General features: G+C 37.7%; 1 protein-coding gene across 1 annotated transcript in view; it reads right to left on the bottom strand.

The window, feature by feature from the left end:
- BCAS3 (breast carcinoma amplified sequence 3) overlaps positions 1-16,267 on the bottom strand; it is a 655,658-nt gene that overhangs the window by 443,978 nt on the left and 195,413 nt on the right. The window contains exon 10 of the mRNA XM_011953652.1: positions 8,301-8,434. Coding sequence (XP_011809042.1) covers positions 8,301-8,434 — 134 coding nt within the window. The remainder of the gene's footprint in view (positions 1-8,300; positions 8,435-16,267) is intronic.

Raw genomic sequence — 16,267 nt, 5'->3', positions numbered from 1 at the left:
AATTAAAATTTCATAAATAATAATAATTTATTTGCCTGAAATAAATTTGCCTGATGGGAACATTAGATAAATAATATTTTATTATATAAATAATAATAATTTGCCTGATGGGAACATCAGAAGAAATGATAAGATACTGTGTTAATGGCTAAAATTCCATTTGCTAGTTTTTCTCTAATCGAGGAACTGCTTACTGGTATGGGTAAAATGTTAAACGGTGATAGCTTGGAAAAGTCATTCAATGCTAAAGGCTAAGATTACCTAGATGATGGTGATGGATGCATAACAGTGTGAATTAGTACCATTGAATTGTATGCTTTAAAATGGTAACAATGATGGATATTTTTTTTTTTTTTTTGCATTTCACCACAATTTTCTAAAATAAGATTTCCAAACCATTCTAAAATTCATATAAAACCAAAAAAGAGCCCAAATAGCCAAGGTAATCCTAAGCAAAAAGAACAAGCTGGAGGCATCATGTTACCTGACTTCAAACTATACTACAGGACTGTGATAAGCAAAACAGCATGGTACAGATACAAAAACAGACACACAGACCAATGGAACACACTAGAGAGCCCAGAAATAAGGCCACATACCTACAACCATCTGATCTTCAACAAAACTGACAAAAACAAGCAATGGGGAAAGGACTCCCTATTCAACAAATGGTTCTGGGATAACTGGCTAGCCATATGCAGAAGGTTGAAACTGAACCCCTTCCTTACGTCATACAAAAAATCAACTCTGGTGGCTCATGCCTGTAATCCCAGCACTTTGGGAGGCCGAGGCAGGTGGATTGCCTAAGGTCAGGAATTCGAGATGAGCTTAGCCAACATAGTGAAACCCCATCTCTACTAAAAATACAAAAATTAGCTGGACGTGGTGGCATGTACCCCTAAGCCCAGCTACTCGGGAGGCTGAGGCAGGAGAATCACCTGAACTGGGGAGGCGGAGGTTGCAGTGAGCCAAGATGGCGTCATTGCACTCCAGCCTGGGCAACAAGAGCGAGACTTTGTCTCAAAAAAAAAAAAAAAAAAATTTACTCAAGATGAATTAAAGACTCAAATATAAAACTCAAAACTATAAAAATTCCAGAAGACAACCTAGGCAATACCATTCTGGACACAGGAACTGGCAAAGATTTCATGACAAAGACACCAAAAGCAATCACAACAAAAGCAAACATTGACAAATGGGTTCCAATTAAACTAAAGAGCTTCTGCACAGCAAAACAAACCATCAACATAGTAAACAGACAATTTATAGAATGGGAAAAAATATCTGCAAACTACGCATCTGACAAAAGTCTAATATCCAGCATCTATAAGAACCTTAAACAAATTTACAAGAAAAAAAAACCCCATTAAATAGTGGGCAAAGGACATGAACAGACACTTTTCAAAAGACCATCATTAGAGAAATGTAAATCAAAACCAGGAAAAATCATCTCATACCAGCCAGAATGGCTATTTTTAAAAAGTCAAAACATAACAGATGCTGGTGAGGTTGTGGAGAAAAGGGAACTCTTCTCACGCTTGTAATCCCAGCACTTTGGGAGGCCGGGGCAGGTGGATCACGAGGTCAGGAGATCAAGACCATCCTGGCTAACACGGTGAAACCCCATCTCTACTAAAAATACAAAAAAATTAGCTGGACATGGTGGCGGGCACCTGTAGTCCCAGCTACTTGGGAGGCTGAGGCAGGAGAATGGCATGAACCCAGGAGGCAGAGTTTGCAGTGAGCCGAGGTTGCGCCACTGCACTCCAGCCTGGGCGACAGAGTGAGAGTCCATTTCAAAAAAAAGAAGAAAGAAAAGGGAATGCTTATACACTGTTAGAGTGTAAGTTAGTTCCATCACTGGAGAATGCAGTGTGTGTATTCCTCAAAGAGCTAAAAACAGCACCGCCATTCAACCCAGCACAATCCCATTCCTGGGTATATACACAAGGGAATATCAATCATTCCACCATAAAGATACATGCATGCGTATGTTCACTGCAGTACTATTCCTAATAGCAAAGACATGGAATCTACCTAAATGCTTATCGATGGCAGACTGGATAAAGAAAATGTGGTACATAGACACCATGGAATAATATGCAGTCACAAAAAAGAATGAGATCACATCTTTTGCAAGAACATGGATGGAGCTGGAGACCATTATCCTTAGCAAACTAATACAGGAACAGAAAACCAAATACTGCATGTTCTCACTTATAAGTGGAAGCTAAACGATGAGAACACATGGATACATAGAGGGAACAACAGACACTGGGGCCTGCTTGAGGGTGGAGGATGGGAGGAGGGAGAGGATCAGAAAAAAATAACTATTGGATACTAGGCCTAGTACCTGAATGGCAAAATAATCTGTACAACAAACCCCCATGACACGAATATACTTACATAATAAACCTGCATATGTACCCTTGAATTTAAAATAAAAGTTTAGGCCAGGCACGGTGGCTCATGCCTGTAATCCCAGCACTTGGGAAGGCCAAGGCAGGTGGCTCACCCAAGATCAGGAGTTTGAGACCAGCTCACCAACATAGTGGAACCCCATCTCTACCAAAAACACAAAAAATTAACTGGGCATGCTGTTGGGCACCTGTAATCCCAGCTACTCGGGAGGCTATGACAGGAGAATCGCCTGAACCCAGGAGGCAGAGGTTTCAGTGAGTCGAGATCTAGACACTGCACTCCAGCCTGGACAACAGAGCAAGACTCTGTCTCAAAAGAAAAAAACAAAAAGTTTAAAAATAATTTTTAAAAAATTGAAAAGATGCCAGGCACGGTGGCTCAAGCCTGTAATCCCAGCACTTTGGGAGGCCGAGATGGGCGGATCACGAGGTCAGGAGATCGAGACCATCCTGGCTAACCCAGTGAAACCCCGTCTCTACTAAAAAATACAAAAAAACTAGCCGGGCGAGGTGGCGGGCGCCTGTAGTCCCAGCTACTCGGGAGGCTGAGGCAGGAGAATGGCGTAAACCCAGGAGGCAGAGCTTGCAGTGAGCTGAGATCCGGCCACTGCACTCCAGCCCGGGTGACAGAGCGAGACTCTGTCTCAAAAAAAAAAAAAAAAATTGAAAAGATAAGACTTCCCAGTTTAGCCTGAGAGTAAAATGACAGAGATAAAGAAAAATGTGCAAACCCATTTTCGGTCTTTAGTCTTTTCTAAACTGTAGCAACAAGAACACAAAAAGCAGGAAAAATATAAAAAAGGGATACAAATTCAAGATTTTAACATTTTAATTAAAGCTGATGAATTAATTCAAATAGAACTTGGACTATGAAAATGCCAAGACCCGGCCAGGTGCGGTGGCTCACGTCTATAATCCCAGCACTTTGGGAGGCCGAGGCGGGTGAACCACCTGAGGTCAGGAGTTCAAGACCAGCCTGGCCAACATGGTGAAACCTTGTCTCTACCAAAAATACAAAAATTAGCCAGGTGTGGTGGCGGGTGCCTATAGTCCCAGCTACTCGGGGGTGCTGAGGCAGGAGAACTCTTGAACCCGGGGGACAGAAGCTGCAGTGAGCCAAGATCGCGCCACTACACTCCAGCCTGGGTGACAGAGTGAGACTCCGTTTCAAAAAAAAGAAAAGGGAATGCCAAGACCCTATCAATCAGTAAGTTGGATTTTCCTCTAGATATTAATTAGAAATAAACATACATAGCTTTTAAGAACTATTGACCTTTAAATGCTAGAACTCAACTTAGAAAAGTTAAGTAAAATCATTTTTTTAAATCCGCAGATCTCTAGTGCCAGGATAATAACTGAAAAAGATATAATACCACTGCACTGTTAAGAACAATTTCATCTACATAAATATTATGGGGATCTTAAGAAGGCACAACAGACTGACAGGCAAAGCAGCTATGGGTGCCGAGGTTAATGGGTCAGGTAACTTTGATGCTTTTATTCCATGTATTTCAAGATTGTCTAAAATTTACCTCCAAAATGTTATTATGTATTACTTATATCATGAAAAAAATGCAAGAAATAAAGCAAAACAATGAAGTCAAACAAAATAAAAGATATTATTCAAAAAGCAAAGAATATAGCTATCACTAATACAGTTGCATAATATTTTAGAATTCCTAGCCAATATAAGAGAAAAATTTTAAAAAGATATTAATTTTCAGAAAATGTATTCCACTTAGAAATTCCAAGACAATTTACTGAAAAACTACTTGATCTTACAAGAGAATCTAGCAAAGCAGGCAGACACAAATTCAATACAAAATTATCAATAGGTTTGCCATACCACAGGAATGACAAACTTTAAAATGTTACAATTCCTAGCTGCAAAACTTCCACAACATAAAGATGTCAGTTCTAATTGTATTAAAATGTAATTTCAATGCAGTTTAAATAAAAATCTCCACAGGATTCACTATGTAAGCAATAAGGTCACTCTAAAACACAACAGCTGGGAAAGCTTTTGAAAAGGAACAATAAATCAAGTCATAAAGCTAAAGTAAGTAAAAAAGTTGGTGAAAGGTGTTGTTTTTGCCTCCTATTAGAGAAATTTCCAAACATACACAAAAGTATAGAGAATATTAACATGACCCACCTACGTGGACATCATTCAACTTCAGTAATTAACACTTTGCAAATCTGTTGACTCTATCTCATTGTTTGTTTTGCTAGAATATTTTAAAGCACATTAGAGACATCACATCTGTTCACCTGTAAATAATTCAGAATATACGCCTAATAAATAATGACTTTAAAAAAATTAGTTACAAGGCAATATGCAGTGGCTTATGCCAACACTTTGGAAGACCGAGGTGGGAACCCAAGAGTTCAAGACTAGCCTGGGCAACATGGTGAGACTCGGTCTCTACAAAACAGATACACAATTACATACACAGCAAACTAGTTATACCTGATAAATGTCATATAATACCTCGTTTGGGCCGGGTGCGGTGGCTCACACCTGTAATCTCAGCACCTTTGGGAGGCTGAGGCGGGTGGATCAAGAGGTCAGGAGTTCAGGACCTGCCTGGCCAACATGGTGAAACCCCGTCTATACTAAAAATACAAAAATTAGCCGGGCCTGTTGGTGCATGCCTGTAATCCCAGCTACGTGGGAGGCTGAGGCATGAGAATTGCTTGAACCCGGGAGGTGGAGGTTGCAGTGAGCCGAGATCGTACCATTGCACTCCAGTCTGGGCAACAGAGTGAGGCTCTGTCTCAAAACAAAAAAAAAACCTCGTTCATGGTCAATTTTCTCCAACTGTCTCAAAAAATGTCTCTTCATACTTTATTTAGATCAGGGTCCAAACAAAATTTTCACGATGCATTTACTCAATGTGTATTTTAAGTCTCTTATAATCAACATAACCATCCCTCTATTTTCTACTGTCACCTATTTGTCCTATTATCTAACCAACCCTCCCCTCCCCTACTGCTAGATCATTTCAAAGCAAATTCCAGACATCTGTAAATACTTTTGTATCACTAAAAAATAAAGACTTTAAATTCTTGAATATCTAATAATATTATCTACATAATATCTAACAATAAACAATATCTAGTAAGTCAAATGTAAAAAGCTCACCACTTCTCTGAAAAATATCTTTCTATATTTGGTTTGTGTGAAAGAGGATTTAAATAAGGTCCACGCTTTGTGCTTAGATGATACTCTCCAAAGTCTCCTTCAAATTTTAACAGTTCACCTTTCCCCCACCACACATCACTTTTATTTTCCCGTTAAATTATTTGTTAAAGAAATCAAATCATATTTGTAACATAGAACTTCCCATATTTTAGAGTTGGCTAGTTACATTTTCATGGAGTTGTTTACCTTATCCCTCTATTTCTGTATTTTCTCCAAAGTGCTAACTATATCTAGAAGCTGATTTGTTTGTTTGGTGCAAAAGTAACTATAGTTAACAATAATTTATTGTATATTTCAAAATAATTAGAAGAGTGGATTTAGAATGTTCCCAACACAAAGAAACAATAAATGTTTGAGGTGATGGATATCCCAATTAGTCAGACGAGATCATTACATATTGTATGCCTGTATCAAAATATCACAAGTACCCCATAAATTTGTACAACTATTATGTACCCACAAAAATTAAGAATAGGCCAGGGTGGTAACTCACACCTGCAATTCCAGCACTTTGGGAGGCTGAGGCAGGAGGATCACTTGAACTCAGGAGGTTGAGACTGGCCTGGGCAACACAGTGAGACAACACAGTGTCACCTCTACAAAAAAAGAGAACAAATTGAAAAAATTGCCAGGTGTGATGGCATGTACCTGTAGTCTCAGCTACTTGGGAGGCTGAGACAGGGGGATCACTTGAGCCCAGGAGGTAAAGGCTGTATTCAGCTATGATCCTGCCACTGCACTCCAGCCTGGACAACAGAGCAAGACCCTGTCCTCAAAATAATATAATAATCATAATAATAATTATATAAGAAACTTTAAAAATAATTTTAAAAATTTTACTTAAGCTTGTTTTACATTAGAATATTTCAGTGAGGCTGGGTGCAGTGGTTCACACCTGTAATCCCAGCACTTTGGGAGGCCAAGGCAGGTGGATCACAAGGTCAGGAGTTCAAGACCAGTCTGGCCAACATGGTGAAACCCCTTCTCTGCTAAAAATACAAAAATTAGCTGGGCATGGTGATACATGCCTATAATCCCAGCTACTTGGGATGCTGAGGTAGGAGAACTGCTTGAACCCAGGAGGTGAAGGTTGCAGTGAGCCGAGATCGTGCCACTGCACTCCAGTCTGGGCAACAGAGCAAGACTCCATCTTGAGGAAAAAAAAGGAAAAAGAATATTTCAATGGAAAAACTTTCCCTCATCAACTACTTGTCTTATTAAATTGATACAAGAAAAGTGGGGTAAATTGGTTTATCAGTTTTCAGAGTGACTTAGTAAACAAGCAACCTAGAGTAATGCCTAATGCTGTTTCAAACATATTCTTATAAACTATTAGTGTTTAAGTTCTCTAAATTTAAGACGTTTCAGTCCATTATAGTCATTTATTTTGGTGAGAATTCAAGAGAAACATCACTTTAGACAGCTGGAAAATGATAGGCTAGTCAATAAATAGAGTAGGGTCAAATGGCTATCTTGTAGAATAACATATACACAGTGTTATACTGGCAAGTGCATATAAGGTATGAGGCAAAAGGTATTTGAGATTTTAAGCTATTAAGACAACATACAGTATCTACCATGCCATATTAAGAATATTAAATATATGTGGGCCAGGCACAGTGGCTCATGCCTATAATCCCAGCACTTTGGGAGGCCGAGGCGGGCAGATCACGAGGTCAGGAGTTTGAGACCAGCCTGGTCAAGAGATCATCCTAGCCAATACGGTGAAACACTGTCTCTACTAAAAACACAGAAATTAGCCAGGCATGGTTGCAGGTGCCTGTAATCTTAGCTAGTCGGGAGGCTGAGGCAGGAAAATTGCTTTAACCTGGGAGGCGGAGGTTGAAGGGAGGCAAAGATCGCGGCATCACTGCAATGCAGCCTGAGCAACAGAGCAAGACTCCGACTCAAGAAATAAAAATAAAAATAAATAAAAGTTAAAAATTAAAAAAGAATATTAAATGCATGTGAAGCAGTTGGCATGGTGCCTGATACAAGTGCTCAGCAAATGATGCATATGAACATATGCGTACCCATGCACGTGCACATGATTATTGGCTGGTAAATGTTTAAAATCTAGCTCTCTGAGGAAAAAAATAGCCCTGATTTGTAGTGTTTGCAAATTTTCATGATCAAATAGTCCCAACATGGGTGATTTCACGCAATCAATATATCACTTAAACACCGTGCCAAGGAGGGATGTGCATAACTGGTTCTCACTACCCTCCACTGTATCCATATATCCATATTCATCATTAAACTATTTTTGTATATATGAATATGTCCATGTTTACATGTATGTGTGTGTATGTATGCACATACATACTTATGTACACAGAATCCAAATGCCTGGTAAAAGGTCTGGAGAGACAGTAAATGAATGACAGGAGTTTTCTCTGGGGCAAGAAATGGTCTTGGGTTGGGAAGAGCAGGATAAACAGCACTACTGTTTTATCAAAATTCGTTGAATTTTTAAACAAAAAAAATTCATCTAGCGCTCATGGATTTACTGGGTCAAAATGGAATTTTTCCCTAATTATCTAACCCATGCTATCATAGAGAGCAATATTTTCTCACAAACATCAACATTAAGCTGCAATGTGATACAAATGACCAGCTAGAGTAGACGTCATATCACACTAAGAAATCGCCTTCTGAAAAATTATACAGCTTACTTTGGCTTCAGTTTCTCCCCTGTGAAGAGTATACAGATGGTGGACAGCACATTGCGATGAGGACCAAGGATGAGTCAGAATTTGGAAGACATGAAAGTCATGGCCAAGGGTGTCTGTTGTGACTAGAAGCATTCCTGGAAGACAAAAAACAAAGGGTAAAAATAAAAATGATTATGTATGTGGATGAAATATTCTAAAAAGCTACTCACAATATTTAAAATATTACCAAAGGGAAAAAAATTACCAAGGCTACAAGAAACTTTACAAAAGAAAAAATTAAAACAAAATATCTTTTTCATGGGAATACCAAGCTTAATGACACATCAGTGTATCAGCAAGGTACAAACACTACATGTGCAAGTATTACAGTATTCCTGTAAAACTAGCAGAGAGAAGTTTGATATTCCTGGATTTACAGAATTCATAATTGTATTTTATTTTTTTCCTGAGGCAGAATCTCACTCTGTTGCCCAGGCTGGGGTGCAGGTGCCTGATCACAGCTCACTGCAGCTGCAAATTCCTGGGCTCAAGTGATCCTCCTGCCTCAGCCTCCCAAGTAGCTGGGACTACAAGCACATGCCACCATGCCTGGTTAATTTTCTTTTATTTTTGTAGAGACAGGCTCTCACCATGTTGCCCAGGCTGGTCTCGAACTCTGGGCCTCAAGCAATCCTTGTGTCGTGGCCTCCCAAAGCCCTGAGATTACAGGCATGAGCCAGCATGCCCAGCCACAGTCATTTTTCAAAACAAAGAACGTGAAAATGGCATACCCCCATGGAACTCCCTCTTTTGCAGTTTCTTCAAACTTTAATTCTACGCTCCAATTTATCTACTGATCCAACTACTACTTCCTGTACTTAATTCACCATGATATTTATTGAAAATGCCAATAGAGCCTATTACAGGGAAAGTTCTTAATTTTGATGAGATGTCATAGCTAAGAATTCTTTGCCTAACCCAAGGTCACAAAGATCTTCTGTTTCTTCATAAAAGTTTCATAATTTTATGTTTGACATTTAGACCTGTCATCATTTTAATATTTGTATAAGGTGTGAGGACCTTATACAACAAGTTATATGGCGAGGATCCTATACAAAACATGGACAAGGTTAACTTTTTTGCAGAAGATGTCCAATTGTTCCAGAAAGACTTCTTGAAGACACTGTCCCTTCTCCATTGAAGTAACACTGTCAACTTGCCAAGGATCAATTGGCTATATTTGTGTAGGCCTATTTTTTTTTGAGACGGAGTCTCGCTCTGTCGCCCACGCTGGAGTGCAGTGGCGTGATCTCGGCAAGCTCCACCTCCCAGGTTCACGCCATTCTCCTCCCTCAGCCTCCCAAGTAGCTGGGACTACAGGCGCCTGCCACCACGCCCGGCTAATTTTTTGTATTTTTAGTAGAGACAGGATTTCACCGTGTTAGCCAGGATGGTCTCGATCTCCTGACCTTGTGATCTACTGGACTCAGTCTCCCAAAGTGCTGGGATTACAGGCGTGAGCCACCATACCTGACTTTTTTTTTTTTTTTTTTTTTGAGACAGTCTCGCTCTGTCATCCAGCCTGGAGTGCAGTTGTGCATTCTTGGCTCACTGCAACTTCCACTTCCTGGGTTCAACTGATTCTCCTGCCTCAGCTTCCCAAGTAGCTGGGGCTACAGGTGTGCACCACCATGCCTGGCTAATTTTTGTATTTTTAGTAGAGACGGAGTTTGGCCATGTTGGCCAGGCTGGTCTTAAATTCCTGGTCTCAAGAGATCCACCCACCTCAGCCTCCCAAAGTGCTGGGAATACAGGTGTGAACTACCATGGCAGGCCAAGGCCTATATTTTGAAGTTCTATTAATTCAATTTCTGTGTCTATACATTCACTAATACCACACTCTTGGTTACTGCAACTTCACAGAAAACCTTGAAATCAGGTAAAATGAGCCTTTTCCTGCCTTTTTCAACATTATTTTCGTTATTCTTGTTTAGGATTTTGAGGGAACTGCTTGAGTGCAATAAATTAATTTAGGGACAACTGATATCCTAATATTGTGTCTTCTCATCTATTAACACAGCATATTTCTTGATTTAGATCCATTTTGACTTCTTTTCTTTTTGTTTGACATGCAGATTCTGAAAATATTGTCTTTTAGAGTTATTATAAATGGTATTATTTTAAAAATTTTAATGATCAATTTTTGCTTGCTAGTACATAGAGATAAAATTGATGATTTTTTATCTTGACAACGTATGTTTCCTGCAAGTTCTAGGGGTTTATACAGTACGTGAATTTTCTTTGATGACAATTATGTAGTTCAGGAAGAGGCAGTTTCATTTCTTCCTTTCTGATCTACATGTCTTTTCTTCAATTTTCTCGACTTACTGCATTTGCGGAGGCAAGCAGAAATAGTGAGGAGAGATTTCTGTGTTATAGGAGGAAAGCATTCAATCTTTAAGGATGACATTAAGTATAGGTTTTTTGTAAAAGCCCTTCGTGAAATATGCTGAGAGTTTTTACAATGAAAGAAAATCTAATTTTTCAAGTGCTTTCCTGCATCTATTGAAATGGTTATGTGGCTTCTCTTTTTAAATCTATTAATATAGTGAATTTTAACAATAATTGATTATCAAATGTTGAACATGTCTTGCATTCTTGGGATAAGTCTCATTTGGTCACAATGCTTTATTATAAGCAGCTAGATTCAATTTTCTAATATTTTCTTGAATATTTTCATATCTGTGTCCCTGAGAAATACTGGTTTGTAGTTTCCGTTTCTAACGGTGTGTTTGGCTGATTTTGCTATTTAGGACAATCTAGGCCTCAAAGAATCAAATGGGAATGCTCCCTACTCTGCTGTTTTCTAGAAAAAAAATATGCAGGATTGCTATTATTTCTTCGTTAAATGTTCAATGGAATTTTCAAGTAAAAATATGTGGGACTATTTTCGAAGATTTTTAACTACCATTAAATATTTTGTTAATTTTTTTAATTTAAAATTTCTTCTTTGACGAATTACTTTCTGTAATTCAAGGAATGCATCCTTTTTAATATCTGTAGAGACACTAATGATATTCACTTTTTCATTCACGATATTGGTAATTTGTGTCTTCTCTGTTTTTTTCTTCACCAGTCTGGGAAGGTCTTTTTAAGGTTAACCTATCTGGTTTCATAACTTTCTGTTTTTCTCTTTTCAATTTCACTGATTTCTGTTACTATATTTATTATTTCCTTTATTCTCCTTGTTTTGGGTTCATTTGCTCTTCCTTTTTTTGAGTTTCTTACGGGAGCAGCTTATTGTTTCAGGAACTTTCTTCTTTTCTGGAGTAAGCACATATAGGTATAAATGTCCCTCTAAGCCTGCTTAGCTAAATGTAACAGATTTTGATATGCTGCAATTTCATTTACATTCAGTTTTAAATGTTTCCTAGTTGCTTCCTCTTTTGCTCGTGGGTTATTTAAAGGTATATTGTTTTGTTACCAAATATTTGGATATTTTCCAGATATCTTTCAGATATTATTGCCAGTATAATTTCATTATGACAAGAAGTTACTTCTTTTACATTTGTTAAAGTTTGTTTTATGGTTCAAAATATGATCCTTGTTCCATATACACTTGAACACCTAGAATATATTCTAGAAAGGTATAGAATTGGTAGTGATGTTTGCATCTTCAATTTCCTTACTGACTGACTGCTTTCTGTTTCATTACTGAGTAGGAGTCTCCAAGTATAATTGTGGACATAAGTAGTTTTCCTAAGTTATATTAGCTTCCTAAATTTTAGAGCAAGGTTCATGCACATTTAGGATTGTATGACGTCTTGGTCAATTAACCCTTTTAACATGATTTAACTCTGGTTATTTTCCTTGCTCTGAAGTCTACTTTTTTCCAATATTAATTTCACCACTCCAACTTTGTTTTGATTGGTACTTGCACAATATATCTTTTCCATTCTTCTAGTCTATATCTATCAATCTAGGCTTCTTTTAGGTAACAGTTGGGTGCTCTCAGACTTGCTCACTGTCTTTCAATCAAATCACTGCCTTTTAATTGGTGTTTGTAGTTTATTCATATTTAGTACATACTGGTAGGGCTGGATTTAGGTCTACCACTTTATTATTATTTCTGCTTATCTTGTTTCTGTTTTTTATTTCTTTTTTCATGTTTTCTTGCTGTTTTGGGACTATTTATTTGTAATATTCAATTTTCATGACATGCTAATTTCAACATTTTATTCAGTTTTGTTTATTTCTCTTCTCATGTTTTCTTGCTGTTTTGAGACTACTTATTTTTAACAATATTTAGTGTTGAATGTTAAAAATAAATAATTTATCTACGGGCTTTTGAGCTATATCTCTTTATATTAAAATTTTACTGGTTGTTCCAGAGATTATAATACACAATAATAAACTTTATGTGCCTGTTCAGTTGTATTTTGTCTAGGTTTCATAATTGTTTTCTATGGAAAGGATGGTTGGAGATGGAGTCTTGCTCTGTTACCCAGGCTGGAGTGCAGTGGCGCAATCTCAGCTCACGGCAACCTCTGCCTTCCGGGTTCAAGCAATTCTGCCACAGCCTCCCGAGTAGCTGGGACTACAGGCGACCGCTGCCACGCCTGGCTAGGTTTTTGTATTTTAGTAGAGAGGGAGTTTCAACCGTGTTGCCCAGACTGGTCTCAAACTCCTGAGCTCAGGCAATCCACCCACCTCGGCCTCCCAAAGTGTTGGCATGAGCCACCGCACCCGGTCTCAAACAATGAATTTCTAAGTTTAGGCATGAATGCTTTGTTGTCCATTGGTAGACGGTGTTTTGCCACTCCTCCTACTTTTTTGCTGAGTTATAGTAAGTTTGAATGATCATAAATCCACTACTATCTTCTGATTCCACCTCTCTGTAACGAATTTTCTGCACTTGACAAACAATTCAATAGAAACATCATTCTAACAGGAAATAAGATGCATTTGCATTTGCAACACATATTCCTCACCTACTATATAAACTTCATTAAATTTCATTTTAAATCACACTGCTTTATGTAGAATGAGCATTCAAATAAAGGTCCTCATTTGCCAAATCAAGACTATTATTGTTTTACATGTAAATGAAAATCACAAATGAACACTTTCCCATATGTTCCTAGCTTTTCAAACTGGCATTCGTCTCCGTTTAGCTATGATTATGTAAAACAAATTCAAATTTTCAGGAAAATGTCCACTAAAAACTTATGCCTATTATCTTCTGTGTATCCTATCTCAAACACTTTTATTCCACTCCTCCATGTAAATGTGGCTTCTACAGTCCACCAATAAGTTTACTTTTTTCACAAAATTTTAAAAATAATATAAAAAATGTAAAGAGCAGAAAGAAGAAAAAGAAATAGCTAGTATAAGACTACATAATCACATGCTTTCTTTCCATTTACGATTTCCTCTTTTGCACACATTCTGCCAGGGAAATAGCAAGCTTTTTTTTTCCTCTAGAAAACAAGTTAAAATGCACATATACATAAAAGGAAAAACTTGTACAGAGTAGACTGTGGCTTGAGAACTATTTATGCTGCATCAGAAGACTAAACCAGACTCTGGCCTGGCCATAAACTAAACCCACGCCCCAAATGAGGTGCCAAGCCACAAAAAGCATTTGCGTCATCTGGGAATACAAGGAAAAAGAAGGACTTCTAATTATAGGGCCTGGAAGCGGAAGCCTAGAGTGATTAGCTGTTTAGGCACTTCTGTATGTTTATCTGGAAGCTTCCTCTCCCTCACTCTTAGCCTCAAGTTTGATAGATGAGCATTAGCGTTAGAGGGTGGGGATTGAAGCTGCTGATGGTACACAGCGTTCTCCAAAATCCGAGGTAGCTGGAGACTGAACATTAAGGCTTTTGTGGCCTCACACGAACATAAGTCTTTTCAACTGGGCGTCAGCTGGTTAACCCAAAAAGTAAAATTAAAGAGTAGCAAAATTTCACCAGGCATATGCTATAAAATCTTGGAAACATGAGTAGGTTTGCCTTTTTTGCCATATCCTATTTATAACACCTACCTAATTGTATGGTTCTTTATCATATACACACATGTGAACTAGAAGACAAACTACCAGCTACTCACACTCTTTTCCAAAAAGAGATATAAACATGATTATGCTGAACCAAATAGAAATCTTTACAGGAATTCAGATTATATCACTCATAAAAGAATTTTATACTTTGGCATTAATACTTGTACATGTAATACTTTTCAATTAACACCTGTATAGATACAAAATTACAAATTACCTAATTATTTAGAAAAGTTAACAGCCAAATTTGTAAACACAAAAGCAAAGAAACAGAATCCCAGTACTGAGAGAAAGCTTCAACCTCCTCAGCTTACACAAATCCATAATATCATAGCTCATTAAAGTCGGATTAGTAAAACTTTCAAGCTGGACATGAATACGGGAAAACAATGGTCCCAAAGTCTCCATATGGGCAGCATACATTTCTTAAGTAGCTTATAGCAGCATATTTTTAAAGCTACTTACAGACACTAATAATCAAACTCATCAATGCATTCTTCTACTTTAGTAGCCTAAAATATAGTTAATCTTTATCAAATCTGCTATATAACACTCTGTTAAAGGCACTGAAGCAAACACTACCAAACAAAGCAGATGATTTAGCTGATCCCTTACAAAAGTTGCATATATCCATAACCAACATAAATTAGAATAAATCAGTGATATTGCCCTTATTTGTTTCATGTGGAAAAGTCTATATAAAATGAACAACTGATTTTCTAGCTCACTTTATTATATAACTTGTTATATTCGTCCTCCTGCGTTTTTAGCAGTTCAAAGTGTCTTATCATTATTCAAATATTTAATTATTTTCTTTTGCTTTGAATTGTAAAATGTTCAGGCTTATGAAGACATCTCTGGTCATTTCCAGTGAGTTTTCATATTAAGCATTCTAATGTTCATTATTTTTAACAGGATTCTTTACCAAATAGATATTTAGGAAAGCGGTATATGCCTATGTACATGTGTTCTCATTTTTTCGGGTAGTTGAGAATATTTGTCCATTGCCAGAATATTTTTTAAAACTTTAACCTTTATTAATATACAATTTATATACAATAGATTCATTTTAGATGTACGGTATGATGAATCTGACAAATACATATACTTATGTAACTACTACCATAGTCAAGAGAGAGAGCATTCAAAAAAAGTTCCCTTGTGTTCACTTGCAAACCATCCTCTCCTCATCCACCTGGCCCCAAGCAACCACTCATCAGCTTTCTATGATGCGGGATTAATACTGCCTGTTTTAGAATTTAATGAAATGTAATCACACAATATTTTCTCAGTCTATTTGCTGCAAGTAACAGTACGTCATTCATTGATTTATATTGCTGACTAGTGTTCCATTTTAAGCACATACCACAATTTATATATACATTCCGTAGCTGTTTCTAGTTTTTTGTTTTTGTTTTGTTTTTTGTGGTTTTTGTTTTTTGTTTTTTTTTTGAGATGGAGTCTTGCTCTGTCACCCAGGCTAGAGTGCGGTGGCACCATCTCAGCTCACTGCAACCTCTGCCTCCAGGTTCAAGTGATTCTCCTGCCTCAGCCTCCTGAGTATCTGGGATTACAGGGGTTTGTCACTACACCTGGCTAATTTGTTTTTCATTTTTAGTAGAGACAGGGTTTCACCATGTTAACAAGGCTGGTCTCAAACTCCTGGCCTCAAGTGATCTACCCACCTCGGCCTCCCAAAGTGCTGGAATTATAGGCATGAGCCACCGCACCCGACCTGCTTCAAGATTTTTAATATTGTGACTCAAACTGCTATGAACATTCAAATACTAGTCTCCTTGAGGACATGCTTTTCTTTTTCATGGGTGAATATTTAGGAGTGGAATTGCAGGGTCACATATTAAATATTCATAAGAAACTGCCAAACTATTTTCCAACATGGCTGTATAATTTTACATTCCCACAAGCT

Source organism: Colobus angolensis, unplaced genomic scaffold (genome assembly GCF_000951035.1).
Source record: "Colobus angolensis palliatus isolate OR3802 unplaced genomic scaffold, Cang.pa_1.0 Scaffold37, whole genome shotgun sequence".
In the NCBI taxonomy this organism is placed as follows: domain Eukaryota; kingdom Metazoa; phylum Chordata; class Mammalia; order Primates; family Cercopithecidae; genus Colobus; species Colobus angolensis.
Note: the sequence above shows the minus strand (reverse complement) of the source record. Positions and strands in the feature narration are given on the sequence as shown.